This window comes from Rhopalosiphum padi, chromosome 1 (assembly GCF_020882245.1).
Source record: "Rhopalosiphum padi isolate XX-2018 chromosome 1, ASM2088224v1, whole genome shotgun sequence".
In the NCBI taxonomy this organism is placed as follows: domain Eukaryota; kingdom Metazoa; phylum Arthropoda; class Insecta; order Hemiptera; family Aphididae; genus Rhopalosiphum; species Rhopalosiphum padi.
This window is the reverse complement of record NC_083597.1, coordinates 24,273,372-24,295,410: the sequence shown is the minus strand read 5'-3', so window position 1 is coordinate 24,295,410 and position 22,039 is coordinate 24,273,372. Positions and strand designations below refer to the sequence as shown.

The following is a 22,039-nucleotide window of genomic DNA, read 5'->3' as shown; positions in this document are numbered from 1 at the left end:
CTATTTGCGTTCCAATATTGGAAAAAAGTATACACCTTTTTTGATAACCTATAGTTGTGTACTAAAAATAAGTATTTGAAGTAATAAAAATCATTACTTTAATCCAATCCTTAGATATGGGTATCATCAAAAATCTTAAAATGAGGTATATAATGAAACTAGTTAATTTTATTCTTTAAAAGATTGAGGAAACAATATTTGATTCATTGTTGTATAGAACTGCTAATAAAATAAGTGGAAAAATAAACATACTGTTAACCACACAATTCATATAGGAGAGCTGGTAACGAGAAGTTAGTTGCACAACTGAAATGAACTGTTTCGCTCACTGTGGATTTACTTATTTTTTTGGTTCACAGCCCAAATTGACCTTAGAATTAAATGAGTAATTTTTACCTGTTCTAAACCGCGTTTAAAAATATTTATCAATAATAATGAAGACGTTTGTGTACTTGTAATAAAAAAATGTTATTAAATAAAGGAAGTGGGAATTGAATGAAAAATAAGAAGACCGACGTGGTGGATGCTGATCCACCAGTTACAGCTACAGAGACTAAAAAATGCGTTGATTTGTTGCAGAAGTTTTTTATGCAAAAAATGTAACGAAAATAATCTATCTGATAGGCTTGAGCAGGGCCGGCTTTAGGGGTGAGCGACCTGGGCCTACGCCCAGGGCGCTTGTTGAAAGCGGGGTGCCTCAATGATATAATGTTAAAACAACGACTACTATTTATATGGGGGAGGGGCACATATTTATTACTCAATACTGCCGGCAATGCTTGAGCTAGTGCCCATTTTGTCAACCAGATCCAACAATTTAGACAACGAGATATTGCAACGTATTATATACACCTTGAACATCCAAGTAGTATTTTATTTATAGTAGGTACCTATGTAGTACAATTCATTATTAGTATATATTTTTTATTATATATTAATTTAAATTTTATAGTTTACGTGTACACAATAAAAAATTGTTGATATTAAAATATTTTGTGTGTGTGTGAGTGTTTTTTTTTAAACTAATTACGGTTTATATAGCCAACCGCTCAACGTAGGAAAATGAATTTGGTTTCAACGTGTCCGCATTAAGCAGAATCTACTATGTATAGAAATAAAATGTTGGACGACTAGTTTATGAGTTTTTATGTTTAGATGAACGGAGTGGAGAGTGCCAATAACGTTTTGTAACGTTTTAAAATTATATGTTAAATACATTTTTTACAAAAACATTACATTTTTCTCATTAGATGAGTTCTAAATTAAATAGATCACGGTGTATGTACTGTCGATTCAAGCAATAAATTACCATATTTATCTATTAAACATTTTGTTCATATTTCCTTATCTTAATGGTTTTCCTATTCGATAAATAAAAGATTGTTGAATAAATCGATAGATAAACCATCAAATGTATGAAGAAGTTTAGAAAATGATAATAATTGAGTTATCTGAGGTAGGTGGTAGAACAGAAAATATTAAACTTAAAATTAAAATAAGTGATTTTTATAATTACACATAAATATGAAATACAAAAATAATTACCCACTTTTTAATACATATACATACTTATAATAGATAATATCTATAACTTTTTATAAGTCATAATAAATACAATATACAGGCACGTACAAAAAATACCGATTTAAATATGTAAGATGACCTATAACTTTTTTTACATGTATACAATGTTGAATGTACATATAATATATATATATGTGTGTGTGTGTACCTACATAATTTTGTAATTCCTTTTTTTTTTATAGTAAATTTTTATAATACCTCAATAATAAACAACTCCTTAAAGTAAATAATTTTTATTTCGCTATTACTGTCCGCAGAGTATATCTTATATTATAAAACACAGATTCTTTAAATAACAGTTTATAATTACTAACATAAAATATACTTATTGGCCGTATAACAATTAATATTACACTATATTAGGACTGACTTGTACCATGACTGATATGTGTATGTTGTAGATATGGTAAATTAACAAAATCGATTTGGACAGTTGACTTAACACTTTAACCAGGGGGTGGACACTTTTGGGCGGCCAGTCGATAATAAAAAATCAGTCAGCCATGGTACCAGAGGTTAACAGTAGGAGTATGCATATTGCATATATATGCGTAAACGCACCTAACCTATAGCGTACTGCGTATCGTAGTCTGGTTATTCGGGTTATTCGTGCCTTTTCATCATTTTAGAGCATCGGTTTATCAGCCTTCAAAAAACCAATTTCTTAAATCCTATATTATGTGTTCGGGCCCGACGGGCCCTTGGCAAATCACGCCTTTTGATCGCTCGTCGGTGAAGGCACTCCAATTTTATAGTTGCTACTTAACTGCCGACTTTAATACGATTTATATTTACTAAACAACTACTAAGTATTAATGTGTCTATATATATTACCTAATATGAGTAACATAAATAATACAAGAATTTCGAAATTATCGATTTCATTTTTAACAAAGCATCAACATTTTAACGATGAATGATGATGATACTTTTAATATGATGTTTAAAAAAACCCCTATTCATGTCGATTTGACGTTAATATAGGTTCATCCTTGATATTTTTATCATGAAAATAAATATTTAATCTTATATGTAGTATAAGGGTCGTGTTTGTTTTCTGTACGGGGTTTATGCAGTACTTACTTTTTCGTTGTATGTATACCGGTTATTTTGTTCGAATTTAATTGAATGTAAATAATTGGGAAAATAATTTTACAACAAACATTATATTATATTTGTTATGATTTATAAAACTCTGCAGTTATTCCTGAAATCATACACAGATTAATTTACGGTGGTACACACAAATTTATTATCCAATATATATAGGTTCCTAATAGTTAATATATCTACGTAATGCATTAATTAACACCTTTTTTCCTTACAAAATGCAATTATTTTGTATTATATTGTTTGTCGTTAGAACATTTATAGATACGTTCATGATCTACATAACATCCTACAGAGACACGCGTACCTATAATTGTTACATCGGAAAGTAATGGTATTGATCATTAATATTATTGTTATTTTTTAGTAAATGAAATGGAAAATCCTATATTTATGAATTATAATTATGCTGTTTATTTGACATATTCGAGTCCGACCTAGGTAAATGCATTTATTATAAGATAGATGTCCCACAAATCAAGGTGGTCACTAAACTAATTTTCGAAAATGTGTAATTCCGAATTCGCAGGTAAAACTAATACTGTTACTGGTTAGAGTTTTTTCCTTGTATAATATAGTTACGGAACATAGTTTTCTTAATTCTCTATTTCTAAAAAAGAAATAGCTCCTCATGAAAAAAATCTGTTGAAAATGGACGATCTAATAAAATAAAATTAGTATAGATGATGAACAGTTGACACTAAGCGAATCAGCTGAAAATAATTATGTTGCGGATCCTCATTATAGGATACCAGCGCTACCATTGCAAGCCGGTTGCAACAAAACAATTTTGCGTGTTGCCCTGCTGAAAATTTGTGTAATAGTAAACATAAAGGTTCGCGGAAATGCGACTTGTGAAAGCAAATAGCAATTAATAAATTATTTATAATAATAATACATTTTATCAATTTAAAAAAATAATTACATATCATTTTTCAAATTATACTATTTGGTGGGATTCACAGGTGAATATTTGGTTTATAATAATAAATAATAATTACCTGTACTTTTAGTCAATAACATGATTATCCGGCTTATAATAATATAATTACTCATGTATTTGATCAATATAACGTTAATAACGTAATTTTCCATATATTATAACATAATTTATCATAACATATACATAGGATATACATATTTAAATATGTCATATTATTATGTCATGCGTTGTTACCTATGTTATTTGTACCTACCACAAACGCGTGGTGAAAGTGTATAGTATGGATATTCAAAGACTTATCGTCAAAAATATAAGTGAATAGAAATAACGCAGACAATATAAAAATTGATCGAATAAAAGGGAGAGATCAGAAATCGTAACACTGTTACGGTAATATTTTTGTGCGAATGTAATTTAAAGTGAACCGAAATTATTATATGCTTATTTTCCTTAGTACTATATTAGTGAATAGTGATTATATTACTTACAGTCTAGTAAACTCTATACTTTTATAAAGACAATTGAATCCGTGTTTTCTGGTCAAAACTCAAAATCAACAAACATATAATTAAGTACTTTAATAAATTATGATGTGATGTAAAAATATTTTTTAAAAAATCAAGTTTACTCTGTTATTGTATAGTAGGTGTCAATTATGCTTTAAACCTCTAACCTTGTCATTGTAATGGATGTGTTAAATTTAAATCCAATGAAATAAAGCATTGTACACAAATACGAAAACTGATTTGAGAAAATACTAATATTAATATTTAGTGAAAATTTCAATAAGTCTCTACGCATATGTAACCACAATGCTTAAAAATTATTTTTTTTCTCTGAAGGTGACGTTAGGTTTCAGACACAAAAAAACCACATCGAAGTCTAAAACAAAATAATATTGCACATTCTAATAATAATTCCAAATGCATTATGTAGCACAAAATAAAGAATCGATTAATTATTCACCTCATTTTTTTTTCAGAAAATAGAGTAGGTACGTATGGTAAAGTCGATTTATGAAAAAAATAATTTATTATTTTCTTTTATATAATAATATATACAATATATCACACACATACATATACATACAAAATAATCATTATTTAACGTTATATTAAAAACTCAAATTTTCAGTCAATTGTTCTGGTTTTGAAAAAAAAGATTTATATTTTTAAATGCTATAGCATTACTAAAAAATAAATAATAATAATAAAAAATTATATATTAATAATTTTTCAATTGTTTGCTTTTTTAAAATCAATTATTTATTAGTAGGTACCTAAGCATTTATTTTAAATCAATGAGTAAAATAGTGAACCAACAAATTATGAAGACATTTCCCGCCACTCCATGCTTATTATTAAATTCTTATAATATGCTCATAAATCATAATTTATGAATAATATAATTTATATTGGTTTATTTAATGTTCGATTTATTTGTAAATAAAAAATTTCTATCTAAGAATATGATATGATGGTTGTGATTAATAAAAAAAATCATTTGTATGAAAATAATATAGAATAGACTTTTTGCGAAAATGTTATGATATATAAATTTACAATAAAAGTCGAATGTCCTTCAAAATGCATAATAAAATTTAAATAAATAAAAAATTTGAAGCTCTATATAAAGTGTTTTACGTTAATAAAATCACCTATATATACGTATATATATGCGTATTGTATAAATATAAATAAACAATACAAAATAGTTGATAGCTTAACTTAATAACAAAATACAATCTACATCAAACTTAGATCACGATAGGCTTAATAAAATACTTGGTAACTCAAAGCATTGAGAAATTCTAATGATCGTGCACGTGTTCGTGTTCGTGTTCGTGTGATGAATGATCGTGATCCGAATGTTGATGGTTGTCAACCGGGGCTCCGTGACTGTGTTGATGAGCTGAAAAATATTAAAATATATTATTAATCAAATAAACTACAAGCTGATATAAAACTGTAATAATGAAAAGTTAAGCAATAGCTATATAACTTATAACATTTAAGTGCAGGTATATCGTCATATAGATTATAGACTATAGAACTAAATCATGAAAACGTAGGTTAGGTTAAGTGAGGTTAGGTCGGGTATTGTTTTTCGATCAACTATAAATACAAGAACTATACAATAATCTTTATTCTTTGATGCAATACAAAGTAATACAATTTGTATACCTACCTAATATAATAATAGTAAGTTAATAGCTAATATAATTTATTTTCAACAGTGTACCTAAATAAATTAAATATAATAATTATAAGCGTTGAATGAAATATATTAATTAACCTATATTAATAATGTTTATCTATTGAATATTAAATTTTTAAATCATTTATTATAATTATAATAATTAAATAATATATATTAATAACTAATGGATTAATACTAAGTAAAAATAATGCACATATTCACACAATAGTACATTGCATACAAATCTGCTAATATTTTAGGTAAATATAGAAAAAAAATAAGCATATATTTTGAAATGATATATACTGTAATTACTTGAAATATGTTATGTATATACATTAAATAAAATAAGGTTTAGTACTTAATTCTTAACTATACTTTAATAGTCATAATTCATAGGCTATTATACAATTTCATAAACAGTAGATATTTGCATGCACTAGTCGTAACTCGGAATTTCGTCTATATGTAAGCCTCTTTTTTTAATATTGTATAATATGGAAGAATACCATTAACATCAAGTATCAAAAATATCAAGAACAAGTAATAAATAAAAAAAAATAAAAATACATTTAATTTAATTTAACTTATTTATAAAGTTAATGCTAACATTTTTTATTTTTATTATACAAGCATTTAAAAATCTATTAATTCAGTAAAAGTTGTATTTTATTTGTCCTTTTTACTGCATTTCTTATGAATTTTTAAACCACAGTGGTAACGTAAAACACCACAAGTGTACATTAAACAGATTATATTATAAATAGAATATATTCCTTGATTTAGCTATAATTTAAAATTGTAAATAATTTTGTTATTTATACTTTGAGGTTATTCTAAGTTAAACATAAAACACCACAAACAATTAAACATTTGTAACTTTTTAAGTAACCCTATAGGTTTGGATATTGTTTAGCTAATAAATTTAGTCAAACTCAAACACCAATTAACTATATATTACATAAGTAGTTATAAGTTATAAACGTATAACTAATAACTTTTAGTTTACTCGATAATATTGACTTTGTATGAGTAATTTTATTTTATTAACAAGAACAAATTACATACATAAGATACATAATTTAAAAATTTAAATACCTACACCGTACTGTGGTAATATTTCAATTTAAATGTACCGACATACCGGACATCAACAGTTTCAATAATTATTAATTATGGTTTCAACTATGTAACGGAGTAACGCACTAAGTACTAGCACATACATTTAAATGGCAAAATATATTTTAAAACAAAATCAATAAACTTATAATATTACACTTCAAAGATTCAATTATAGGTACTGGCCTACTAATAACTGGTAAGAATATTTTTAATTTACTATTTTAAGGCACATTTGTGTTTAATTTCAAAATAGATTAAAATAATATTTATTTATTTTTATTGCTAATATCCAGTGATAAATATTTTTGTTTTAAATTAAACGTTTTTGAAATCTTATAAAATAGAAAAGGCTCTTAAATCTAAAACAATACCCGAAACCAGTTTCTTTTCTTATTTTTACATTACTTTAAAAGAAAGAATTTATTTTGAAGAAGAGCTTTCCTAAAATATTATACGTTAAGACGCAGTGAATTAGTGTTAGTTACCGTTTCAATTTTTAATATTTTATTTATTATATAAATTATTTTATCTATACATTTGCCAGTAACATATTTAGGTAATATATAATATGCGTATTTTACTATTTTTTTATAACGTAATTCTTTATTACATAATTTGTTCATCATATTATGAAACTAATAACTAATAATTATCAACAGCTGTATGTTATCAATGAGCGCTGTATAGTATACAATTCTAATATTTTTATAAATACTCATGTTTTAATAGAAATACGGTGATTTACTTCGAAAAAGATTTTGCGTTTGCCTATAATGTTGTCAATTAAAGCGATTATGTATGTAATAAGTATACATTTGAAGTATATAATAATTGTTTATAATAATATTAAAATTATAAATAATAAAAGTCTATTTCCTCATCAGTCAAGTTCCTTGCGATTAATTATATTTGAATTAAACTAAAATTTTCTATGTGAGATAAGTACGTTGTCAAATCCTCAAATTACCTGTTAATGTCTGACACCAGAAATTACGAAATAAAAAAAATGAAAATATTTAAACATTAATTAAAATTAATCGTTTTCTTTGCATAATATAATATATTTATACCAGTTATGTAACGCATTGGCTCCTATATTTAGAATATAATTTAGTGTTTGTAGTACAATGGTACGTTACGTGTATTCAACTGCACGAGCTATTGCGACATAAAGCTGACAATTGGGTACTTATTTTTTCTCCTATTCAGCCCTTTTGAAAAATATAAGTTTGAATCATAGCATTAATTAAAGAATATATATTACACAGCCATCTAACTTGACTATAAGGTACGTCATTGTTGGATAATTTGATGTGGTACATACACTCGTACGGTTACAGACTGCTGGCCGCTTTAACTGCCTTAAGATGATATACAGCTGCAGCATGGCACAATAATACAATTTGTTATTTTAAAAACTTAATAACCCCATAATAATATAGAGTGTTCTCATCGCCCCATTTGCTTTAGGATTGATTATAGAGCTACACGTTAACAGCTACTATTAATGGTCAATGAACAAAAAGTAAAAAGGCATTACAAACATGAAGCGATCGATGTTGTTTACCTATATCGAATTAATGTGCTAAATACATTTTGTTTAGCGAATTGTAGGTTACCAGAATGAACTCTATATAGTAAAATTATGAAGTAATCTAAATATTTTAACTAAATTTAATTCTAATAATACAATTACTTATAAGTTATAAACAATAAACAGTTGTTATCTATATTCCTAAAAGGTATAATCTATATTTTAGTATAGAATTATTTTTTATTTTATTTTTAAGTTAACCTCAGCTGCTTTAGTAATAATACAATAATTACTCATTACTAATGAGTCATTAGTCAGTATTAGGATACATTGAAAGTATTGTTGAATTTATCACAAAAATCATAATACTAAAAAAAAAATGTAACAATTACATATAAGCTCATTTACGTATTATTAATTATAACATCATTTTTTTCCTTTAAAATAAATCATTTCGAATGCATATACGGCTATAAGCTATAACACGCTGCTTCATAATAAATTTAACGATTTTTATTTTGTTTGTTCACTACAAAACAAGTGTTGAACATAACATATTATGCACACACTACACAGTATATTGTACAGTATATATTAGTCATATCAATTTCTAGATGGATTATCTTAGTCAGCTATGAGATAGTATTCAATTTACCCTTTCAAATTTCAATATAATATTCACTGACTCATTAATGACTCCATCTTCAAAAACTTCAATCTATTATTATTAACTTTCTAAACCTATAAAATATGTACACATTGTACATAGAATATATACGTTATAAATTTATATATCTAAGTATATACATTGTATATGTTAGACTATTCCAAATAATATATTCAATAAATAACATGCATGCGCTATTATACACTTTTTAATAGTATGTTTTACAGTTGTCAAAAGAGAAGATAGGTTGTGGGTTCTATTAATCTTAGATACATATTTTTTAAACATCTATAGACTGTGCTCAAAACGTTCAAAAGTTGTTTTATATAATATAAATAATTTAATAATAATTAAGTAATATTATAGGAAATTAGTAATATTTTTACCATAAATAAAATAAAATTAGGTTTATTTTTAAATATTTTCAATATGAACGACCAAATGAACTGGCGAAAACTATAGTTGCTAGCCCTCTCTAGGTATATGTACCTATTATTTATATTTCAGTGGAAAAAATGTCCCTCTAATTTAAAATCTAGACTGGAAAATTCACAGAAATGCCTAAATATTTGGCAAAAAAAAAATAATAATAAAAGTGTTAATTTTTACTAGCAAGACCTGATACTGGCCCCCTTCCCTGAATTATAATGAATAAACGTAATTCTCCAAGACGTCTAAGCGAAAATTATGTAAATACTTGCTAAACTAATAAGTAATAAGTAATAATATAACAATAACATTGATTAAATATACTTAATGTATACATAATCATTGATAATGATAATAACAACAAATAGGAAGTATCAACACTGTAATATTTATATTCACTTATCATATATTCTTATTGTGCCTTTGCAACTAAGGTAGGTAGGTATAGATTGAAACAAATAAATTAAAAGTGATTTTAAGATTTACAATAACTGTAATTAAAGCTGATGAGTGATGAGTGATGAGTGATGAACTACCAATAATATGACTGTTATATTAATAACAATTCTTTGAAAACAATCAACCGAAATGCCAAGGACACTGCCCACTTGTGTAGTTAGTAAGTTAGGTTAGATACGCTATGTAATAAAAATCTTTAGTTGTTTATCATTGCAGGCTGCTGCAGACAAAACTATATAATTTACATTTACTTTACTCACAGCCATTGATTATATAATAGTTTATACATTTATATACATAATACATATATACATTTATATACAAATAAATTAGCAATTCATTAGTGATTAATATCTAAAAAAAAAGTCAATAATTTATAGATAATTTGAAATTATAAATACAAAGAGTTATGGCACATCTAGTCTAAAATTAGAGTGTGGGTTAGATGAATTTAAATAAAAAATTAAAAACTAGACTGTTGTATTCGAAAATAATTTTGAATAGAAATCGATAAACGGATAAATAGTTTAAATAATATTTTCAACAACTGTATTAACTGTTGTTAATGTAAAAACATTATCAATAATAATTAATCACCAATTGTATATACCTGAAAACTTTCAAGAAATAACAAAAATTATTTAAATGAAATACAATTTGTATATGTATACAATTTTAAGCTGAAGCTAAACCAAATTACTTCATCACTAAATTTTCGATTTCTGTTACTATGCTAAAAATTGATTTACCTGAAAAATAAAATAACTAAAACTAAAATAATAATTAATTATCTAGAACCTTATAACAGATAAAATACTTTTATTATGCTATTATAATATAATTTGGATTCAACAATAAGTATTTCAATACATAAAATATTTTGATATTAATATTTTTAAAAGATACAGTATAAAATCAAACAATATAACATTGGCAAGCAACATTCATATATTTATATTATATATATTAATAGATTTAAATTAGTTTAATCTTTCTATAGTCCAGACAATAGAAATAGCCGTATGTTGGTGTCAGATTAATTGCATTGTTATTTTATACCTACTTGAATAATATACTGTGTTTAGTTAATAAGGACTTAGGACATAAGGTACTCAATTACAATATACACGTATTTTGTTGAAATTAATTTAGAATTTATGAATTCTACTTGATAATGGAACTAATATGTATTTATTTTATTATCATATCATGAAATATTATATTATTATAATATTAATGTATATCATCACTCATCAGTCTACGCGCGTTGAATTTTAAATGCCTATAAAATGGTCAATAACCTTATGTCCTTAGATTTTAAATACGAATAGTTAAAAAAATTATAAATTACTTTAAAAGAAGTATCGAGTATGGTTTCATATTTATATATATTTTTGGTTATTATTTTTAAATATATCTAACTAATTATTTATTCAAATTTTTTAAACTACATTTGTATACACAAAAAAAAAATATCTGCTAGTTTTTGACATAAATATGTTAATAAATAATATTATAACGTATTATTTTGTCGAAATCCTCTATACAGCATTTAATTAAAATATAAAGTACACATTCTTTAACCTACAAATAATGTCTTTTAACATTGAAAAACTTTATTTTTTTAAATATTTTAAAAAGTAAATAGTATTTAAAAGTAATGAATTGCCGCATTACAATAAACTATAGCTTGTTAGTGTTTAATAATAATGGGTTCATATTTTAAAAAACCAATATTAACCATAGCTAATTATTGTTTTACGTAAAAATTTAGAAAATTAAATCAATTAAGTATTTAGTGAATAATTTTACTAAGATTTAAAATTTTAAGTCAAATTACTAGTCTGTAAACTGTAATTAACAAAAATTGCTAATTGTTGAAATAAGTCTTAAATATTCAAAAAAATTATTGGAAAGAGCCGAGTAATAGTCGATAAAATAAATATGACAATACGTGACACTTCTGGTCATGTGCAAATAACAGGGAAAAGTAAAACATAAAACAATTACACTAATTTTTTCTAAACAACATATTTAGTATGACATCCAAAGAACTCTTCTATAGAATATTATAATTACATGTGTGTAATGTGTAAATAATAAATACATATTCTTATATTATCCAAAATGAGAATATATATATAGAAATATATCTAAAACAAATTTAACGAACTGTCCAGGAATAATTTAATATTTTATCAACATAAATGTACTTATCGTTTATAATTTTATGATAAATTGTTTAAATTATATTAATTAATAATAATATAAAACATGACTATAGAGCTGCATAGAGCCATAGAAGGCTCTGCTCTCTGCTCGCTTCATTTACCAACCACCCGTCGGCAAACACAGACCTCCTGAGTGCTTCGCTGCCACAACCCAACAGTTACACACCCCTTACATTTTGGCATTTAATAACTATAATTTAAAATATATATATATATATATACTAAAACACATATAGATTTGAAATTGAATTCAATTTTTTTCAGGCGTAATCCGTTTGTGCGAATCAACACAAAATGTGGTCTGTTTGGGCTAATAAAGTATGAATATAAGTTTATAAGTAAATGTATGAAAGATAATTATATACCTAATTAAATTCATAATATTAGAATTAGATTTGATTTAATTTAGTTATTGGCGTTCATTACTATCGAAATGATAAGGTTAAGCCTATATTTAAATTGTAAAGTGTTTAAGTGTATATTGTATGCAAAACCAACTGCGTTATGAAATTGTAAAATTTAAACAGTATACAATTTTTAATGGTTTTCATGGAACACTAGCTATCGGATATTGTCATTGTCTTTCGCATAGTTCCTGCGTGTCCGTTGCGAATTGTTGTCAATATTACCCCAATATCCTTAACCTCAATGATTGAGGTTGTGTTTATTGCGTATTAAAATTAGTTCGATTCAGATATTATAATATGACGTATAAAACATACGCAATACGCGTGTGATATTAAACCGCATGTATTCACAAAAGAAACACTTGAGAACAATTTCAGTGGATATTGTTGTTTAATAAAAAAAATACACCTGTCATTTTTGCACGAATCTCGGATTCTGTACATGAGATGTTTGAAATTTTTTAGTGTTTACAATATTTTTGTTATGACTTAAAGAGCGAATGTGTTTTCGAGTACTCCGTAAAAACGAAAAATGCATAGAAAGTCGATGGGAATATGAAAAGGAAACGTTCAAAATTATATCCGTCACAAACATCTAATACCTATACTTCCTTATTATAGCGGTCAATAACATAAGAAGCATGTGTTCAAAGAACGAATTCATGTTTTATTATTATGTTGATGGACACTGATTGTTTGTGAATTCACCATTATGTCATATTTCTTTGTTACGAATCGTCTACTCGCCACAGAGGAGTATGCAAGCAAAACGTGACCGCCGTGACCGTGACTCTTAACGTGTTATGAACGTGATGAGTAATAATAATATATTCGATAGAAATGGATTTACCACCATTCTATGATTTTTATTGGTATCGTCAATTCGATTTCTGTTTTCCCGTCACCAAACTAATCCATCAATATTTTTCTAACACAAAAATAACCACAACAATAATACATTCAATTTTTAATCATGAATACGTAACTATATTATCTTGTTGTTTTTTAATGCAATAGATGGGCGTACAATATTTTTTAATATTTTATATTACCAAAATGTAAAACTGTTTTTACAAAAGTAGAATAATAATTTATTTTATTTGTTTTCATTATAAATTCATGAATCATTATAGCTAAAGAATAAACGGTTCAGAATAATAAACACTTGTGGATCAGAATCTATTTCAAATGATAGTTCATAAGACGCTTTCATCGTCACTTCAACTTATATTATATTAATATTAAATTAGTATTTTCTTAATTTGATAGATAACACTACTTTTTGCAAAAAGCATAATATTACATATAATTTATAAAATTATAACATAAAAGCCAATACTGACATGCTATAGAATGTTATGAATACGATCGTGATATAAATACGTAAAAATAAAATCTAAAAAAACGTAGCTTTAACATAAGTATAAATAATTATTCGATGTCCTTGTTTACACAAACCATAATAAACGTAAAGATGAAGTTTTAATACTGTTGACTAAGTATATAGGTATTTTAAATTACCTACAAATAAACAAGAAAAATTGTGAATGTATATTTTGATATTTTAAAATTATTAAAAGAACAACTTTAAGACTTTATCTTATACTTAAATTTTTAAGCCTTTTGACCGAGAAACAAAACTCTTACCAACATAAATAAAAAACAATATAAAAAGTAGAAATTTTAAACGTTAATAAGAAGCTCAAAAAAGCTAACATTTAAAAAAATATATAAATGTATAGAAAATACTAATTTTAAAATTGGTGAAAATTTTAAGTCTCTTATATTCCTTCTGAATTAAAAAAAAAAATCGATTTTGTCAAAAACTAATGTTGCTTAAATTATACTCCCGTTTCCCTGTTATTTTTGTCAGTTTTTCTCGATTATTGAGACTTAAGACCAGAGTGCCGTTGCTGTATAGTCTCTTCACTTAAGTCACATGCCTGTCAATTCAAATAATCTATATTTTATACTTATTTTTCTAAGAATGTACAGATTGTTAAATTTCTCAAATAAATATTTAAAAATTAAAACTTTTTTCTATTTAGGATCTCCATGTTTAATCCATAGATACATCATTTTTTTATAACTAGTATACCTAAATGATTAATTAATTTATTAAGATTTAAGACATGTAAACAACTGGAAAAAAACCCGTCCATTGAAAGACCTCCAGTAAATGGTTTACATTAGTTACATTGCATTATATGAGATCTCTTAAAATAGAAGCATTTCTTTTAAAACACCAAGATGGATACCAAGAAGGTTTTTGTATGCTGAGTCCACGAACAATGCGGATTAGTGTGTTTTAGAATTGATTTCTAAATATTTTATATTATTGTAACTTAGCTACATAATTTACAGCGGGTAAAGATGTAACCGTATAAAGTGTTTTATTTAGAACATAAGCTGAAACTGTAAGGATTGTATACCTACAAGCTACATGTTGGATACGCGATTGAATAATTTGAATTGTTCGTGTTCGGGATGCGGTTGATGTGGTAACAAATAACAAAATATAGGTACTAATGATACAGTCCGAGATTGTACATTTTGAAGGTTCGCCTCTTTGCGTAAAAATGCATATTAACATTATTATTATTTAAACTGATATATTATAGACTCATCTTTAATTTACTATCTCAATTCCTATTTTAAAATATAAAAGTATGCGTTATTGGTCTACATTGATTTTTCCATTAAATGTAATGCTTTATTAATGTCTGCAATTACAGTTCAAATTATATTATAACTAAGTACCTACTTAGAGACAATTTATAAATACACTTTGTTAATAGTATACCTATTGATTATCATACATTTTTATACAATAATTACATTCTAATTTAAATGATAAATGTATATAGATTTTTACTAATACATAATATAAGAAGAAGCCACGGCTTATAAGTCTTAAGTTGTATTTACGTTTAATACTTAAAATTATTTTGGAGTTATTGAGAAAATTCTCTGCGGGAATGCTTGTAGTGACCCGAATTACTACAGCAAAATATAAATATTTTACGAATATTAATTTGAATTTGACATTTACTACTCAAGACTGTTGTGGGTTATCAGTGTTTCATGCATATTATTAGCCAAATGAACATTCTAAAATTTCTTTAGGCATAAGTAGGTATCTACTAAGTATATGTGGTGAAATTATTATTTTTTTTTTAACTATCATACTTAACGTCTGAGGCCTATAGGACGTTTTAAATATCTTGTTTTTGAAATGAACCGGTTTGTTTTTAATAAATAAAAAAATAAGGCGTGAAAGTCTTGAAATTCTTGTGTTCTTATTTATTTAAATTTTAAGTTCAACCCATTAAAGGGTCACCAATTTCTAATTTAAATATTGTATTAGTATTACTAATAATGATAAGCAACTTTGCGAAATCCTTTTTATTACAATACATTAAGTTGTTTTTTTAACTACTGCAGTTATTGCTAATTATTTCTAAATCATTTTTCTGCCAACTAATAATATTTAGATCTTTTTGAGTTTTAACTCAATCTATATTATTGTAAATAATTAAAATTACTAAACAAATTGTTTTCCTATTTGTAAACAGTTATTTGATATTCTGTGTTATATAGTGTTAAATCCTTTTATTGTATTAATAATAATTATTAACAATATTATACAATTATTAGTCTTAAATTATAATCTCTCTTAAAAATTTAATTAAACGTATACGCATTGTAAGTAGATTAGTATCATCTAATTATATTTGTTTTATTTTGGTTAGCCTAATTTTAATTTTAATTCATAATGAAACAATAAAAAAGGTGATTAGTTTGTATTTTGTAACTCAAATCAAGGTAGGATGATGATTAATAGTAGTGTAAATAACTTGCAGGTCACACTTCATAGACTAGTAGATGTCAAGCTGTAGTGCTTCACGATTTGCCAATTTGTTGTTTTAAAATTTATAAGTTTCTAGTTTTTAGAGTTTCGTAAATTTTTTTTTTTTTAGCCATTAAAGAACAAATAAATTTAATAATCGCTATCATAGACCGTTAAAAATCATACTGTTATAATGTTTACTTGTAATTACTTTACAGTTTAACGTATAAACACTATATGGATACCTATTACCTCGCTACTTGTAAATTACATAAACTATCCAAAATTGTTTCGGTCGAATATATCAGAGATAAAAAGTATACATCATCTATATTATAATATAAGTATTCTAAGTAGTAACTAAACAGTTGTTTGAAATTCCCGAACAGAAAAAGATAAACAACGTGTTATAATATATTATTATACGGTATAATATGATGAAAATGATTATAGAAAAAAATAGTGACATATATATAAATATATTAAATTATTTTTAAAAATATAAAAAGGAACAGACGACATTAGAATATATAAATGCGTGTTAGTGAAATGTAAGTGATAAATATGTGATACGTATTAATTCGGTTATACAACAACACCCTTACCATAAAAAGGTTTCAAAATACAGTAAACGTATATATTTGTTCAGTGTCTATTCCATATATATATATACATACGAGTATAATAAATCTACATTGTATATTTGTATTAGGTATATAGTTATTGAATTGGCGGCGATAAGTGTTATTGTAATTTCAAGACATGCAAATAGCTTATATAGTACAACACACCTGACTACACTCCTCGCCACCCATTAAGGGATTAGAAAAACGTAAACAGCGCTGCAATAGTTTACAATACGCGTCACGATGATTGCTGATATTAAATTATATTATGTATATATAAATATATTATTATAATGTGGTTCGTATAAATACGCGTATGTGTACCTATATAAGAGAGAAGGATAAACGAATGCAACTCGATTAATAATATATATAGTATGTTATGAATTTAGGACTAGGATTTATAATATGTGCAATAAAAAAAGTAAAATATGCTAAAATATGCAATGAAAATATACAACAAACTTGCCAATATATTCCAAACTATCATTAAGCGAATAACTTTAGAACATATCGAATAAAATTACTTTTCAGTTTTCATATATATATAAGCTAAATCAGTTTTGTTAGACTTACTTTTAAATAATTCCATGCTAAGTAGAATTTAAAAATGGTACGACCAATGTGACAAAAAAAAATAATTTTATTAAATTGACATATATTGTATAACGCGTTCATCTATACCCTTCTCACTACTTTCGTTCAAACATATACGATATACCATTGAATTCATGCATTTTCTACCTATATATTTTTAGCCGGCGTCAGACGTTTGCTCATCATTATTACAAATAACCTTTTTCATAAGCCATTTGCAAATCACTATTGTTAGAAATAACCTTTGTAATGTAGGTATACCTACATAGCCATTTACACATCGTTAAATAGTACAGTATTGTTAAAACGTGCGATGTGTAAATAACCAATCAAATATTTTGACTGGGAAATAGACTGTCAAACTCCTGTTTTAGCAATAACAATAATAATACGCAAAATAAAAAATTAGATCATTATTGTACTGACATATTGTGAGGTGATTTGTGAACATACATAACCTGCACATTTGTCAAAGGACGTTGCGAATAAAAATACATACAAACCCATCTGAATCCTAATCCCTTTAGCTATATTATCGGGGATTATTAAAAAAATGAATTATATTTAGCCTACTGTAAAACAAAGCTCCCCTAACAAAAAATTTGAATTAGTTACTAATGAATTCAATTTTGAAACTTTTACAACTTTTTGACATTTTAGATTTATTAGATTTCTTTTTTAATACTTTTACCGATAATTTTAAAATAAAATCCGTCAGCTAAAACTTTTTACACACATCTTATAAACTATTTTTTCATTTTCGTTTTATAACTATTTTACACGATCTGTATATTCTGTATGCACGTGGAATTAAGATAAATAACGATTATATTTGATTTGAAATATTTTACACTTGAGAGATTTCTATATTTTTTGAATTATGAGTTTCTATATATACTTGCTGTACATTTTATAGTACATTTACGAGAGTTTTTAGTGTATTAAATTGCACACAGGCCAATGTCTATTAAATTATAAAACTACGAAAATATCGACGTATAAGGTGCTATAAATACTCACTCATCAATTGCAATACGAGCAAAATACTGAATCCGAACATAATGGACAACAAGTGCAAGAATCCCGACTGTTTGTGCCTGGCGAGCACCTCGAAGAACACGACGTACAGCAGAGTGCCGGCGGCCAGCCCCTGCAGGATGACGGCCACCCGTCCGGGAGATCCGTCCACGGTGCCACCAGTGCCGCACTGCACTAGCACCATGCCGATGATGATGCCCACGGGCGTGACAAGTGCGAACGTGGCCACGTACATGACGAGCACGGGCCGCCGGGTCTTGGACCAGGCCAGTTCCAGGCCGATGCAAAAGGCGATGACCAGCTTGTGCGTGGCCACGGCGATGAACAGGTACCACATGTTGTCGACGCGCTCCTCCAGCCCTATGGCCAGGCCCTCAAACACCTCGTGGAACGACAGCGCAAGCACCGCGAACAGGCCCCGGAACGAGTGGCCGCCGTCGGGCCCGCCGCCGCCGTCGCTGTCCAGCTTCATCTGTTTCTCTGTGTCGTCGTCGCCGCCACCGCCGACCCGTTGCCGGTGCACTGTCCGTGCCGACGACGGTGCCGTAGTGCCGCACCCCCAGCCCGCCGGCCGATACCGCTTGTCGTGCGGCTTGCCCGGCCCCTCGTTATTCAACAGCTCTTTGTTGCTGGCCACCGACATGCCACCGGTCACCGACGGAACGGAACTGGGCGAACCTCCGCTGCCGGCGAGCGAGGCCCTCGGTATGGACATGGTCCGCCGCCTCAAGCTCATCGACCGGTGGAGCACCTCCTCGGCGGAGCTGCGGTCCACGTGACTGGCCGCGCATCGATCAAGCACCGAGTGCACGATCTCGTCCACGATGAACACCATGAAGAACCCAGCGCAGAATATCAGGTCGCCCAGGTGCTCGGTACCCTGTCCGTCGGGCAGCTGTCCGGTCTTCTGCAACCGGCCGACGCCCTCCCGGACCTCGGGCTGCAGGTGCAGCAACGTGGTGAAAAGCAGCACGCCGCCGCCGAAGCACAGCAGCAGCGACACGGCCGGCGAACCGGTGGCCGAGTCGCCGCCGTGCGAGTGTCCGCCGTGGTGCGACGACGCGGCCGCGGTCCCGGCACCGGCCGCCGGGTCCATCCGCCACCACTTGGTCAGCTTCAGGGGCACGACGCCCAGCACGAACGAGCCCAAACCCAGGACGAGCATGGCGAACGTCTTGGCCACGATTATCTGGTCGACGAGCGCCGACGTGCTAGTCGCCGTCGCGTCGTCCGACACTATCATCGTCTCGGCCATGTCACTCGGCACTGCGTTATGTTATTATTATTACAAGCTCTGCAGCAGCAGGTGCTATGTATTATATTGTGTTATTGATATTACCGCGGCGGTATTATGTGAAATCGTATATTTCATACGCCGTCTTTGTTATTATCCCGTTCGCATATGTGCCGTGTACTATATATAATATGTTATTATGTTTATATTATTATAATACGTGCGAGCGAACCGCGAGTGCGACGCGCAAAAATATAAAATATAATAATAGTCGTTGCACGCGTGTGCGCGGGCGCGCGCGCTTACTCCGGCAGTGAAACGCAGACGACTTCTCTCGCAGCGGTCAAACGCCGTCACTGCAGCAACGACGACGATCCCGTGCACCACCCGAAACGATGACCGTCGGCGAACGCATAGCACAGCACCAGTCTCGCAACACTGAGCGGACACCTCGAACGCGGACGCCGGTTACTGCGTGTGTGCCGTGTGCGACTACGACCGAACGTGGAGAATCGTCGTGGTGGCGTCTACTGCGGCGGCGAGCAGCCACCACCACCACCACCACCACCACCACCGCCGCCGCCACTAGTCACTACCACTACCACTGCCGCCGCCGACGCTACATCGTGTAACCACTACTACTACTACTACTACTACTACTACTACAGCAGCAGCACGCACGAAAATAATATTTTAATAATAAATAATATGTATTATTATTATTATTATTATGTTATACCGCACCATACTAAGTAGGTAGTTTCCGCGTCTTTCTCTCACCTTCGCTCACGTGTGCACGCATGATAAACTACATACGCGCGTACACCGTCTCGTCGTCGTCGTTGTTATTGTTATTGTTGTTGCCGTTGTCGTTGTCGTTGTCGATGATGTGAGTGGAGAATCATCCGACCGGATGGCTCGAGTAAAACGTGTGCGCGCGTGTCGACGATGACGCACGATCCGACGGATTATGATATCTGCAGATGATTGCAATTGTTCTGGATTTTACGTTATAAAGTGAATATTATGATGCGTTGCACCATAACGCAAGTCCGGATTACGAAATGGGTCCAGATTTTTAAACGAGTTCACGAGGCCCCCCAAAAAGAACAAAAACGATTTTAATTTTACAAAATTATTTCATCATTTGATCGTTATTGTTTGTTATTCGCGATAAATCATTTTCATATGTCAATACCATAAGCGCTCGTTTCAGGTGGAATGTCGCCGCTTAACCCCACTAATTTTAACAAAGTCTTGACCTCCGTTTGCCATAGTTTATTGTATCGTTCTGTAAAAACTTTCTATACAATATATATAATAAAAAGTGCCTATTAGGACTTGGGTCATTGGAAAAAAAAATTGACATATTATGCCTTTTGGTTTTCATATTTCCTAACAAATAATAAAAATATAGTGTAGCAACCCTCTTATTGTTTCACCACTCAGATAATCACTTAAATCTGCCCTTTCACCACCATCACCACTGCAGCGTCAAACGCACGATGAAATGCCGACGTCGCAAACCGCATCTCTATATTTACACCTATTATTTGACAGTTTCTGTTTAAAAAATCTAGTCGGTTCTATAGATACAGTTATGTAATAAAATATTGAATATAATACAAATTATCAGCAGACTTTTAAACGCTTGAGTCTACATTAGGTATACGTATCTGTTAATTATTACACATCGTCCCGACGTCTAATCTTACGATTAGATGCGCACAATACGTGTGTAGCGTGTTTTCGGACCATATAGTGGCAAAGATTTAATGTATGCACGCGCATGAATATAAATAAGTACGTTCGACGAGAGCAACATGAAAAAAAAATGCAATTTATTATACCTACTCGTGTTCATTTTTAAATGTTTTTTTAAAGTGTGATGTTAGTTAACTGAGTTAATGCGATTAATCTGAAAGTTTGGAAAATTCATTTTTTTTTTAATAATAAAATCCCTTTCCTTCGGGTATTAAATAAGCATGCACTTATTACCAAAATGTAAT

At 29.2% G+C, this 22,039-nt stretch overlaps 1 protein-coding gene across 1 annotated transcript; it reads right to left on the bottom strand.

Annotated features, from left to right (window-relative positions):
* Positions 1-1,490: 1,490 nt before the first annotated feature.
* Positions 1,491-20,556, bottom strand: LOC132930198 (zinc transporter ZIP3-like). The gene is made up of 2 exons (XM_060995932.1): positions 18,779-20,556; positions 1,491-5,548 (listed from the first exon to the last, which is right to left on the bottom strand). The coding sequence occupies exons 1-2, from the start codon at positions 20,049-20,051 to the stop codon at positions 5,448-5,450; spliced, it is 1,374 nt and encodes a 457-aa protein (XP_060851915.1). The 5' UTR covers positions 20,052-20,556; the 3' UTR covers positions 1,491-5,447.
* Between the last annotated feature and the right edge of the window lie 1,483 nt (positions 20,557-22,039).

Coding starts and splice junctions, on each gene's coding strand:
- LOC132930198 (XM_060995932.1), bottom strand. CDS start 20,051: ATGGCCGAGACGATGATAGTGTCGGACGACGCGACGGCGACTAGCACG. Junction 5,549..18,778: donor GCTCGTATTGCAATTGATGA/GTGAGTATTTAT, acceptor AATATTTTTCAG/CTCATCAACACAGTCACGGA.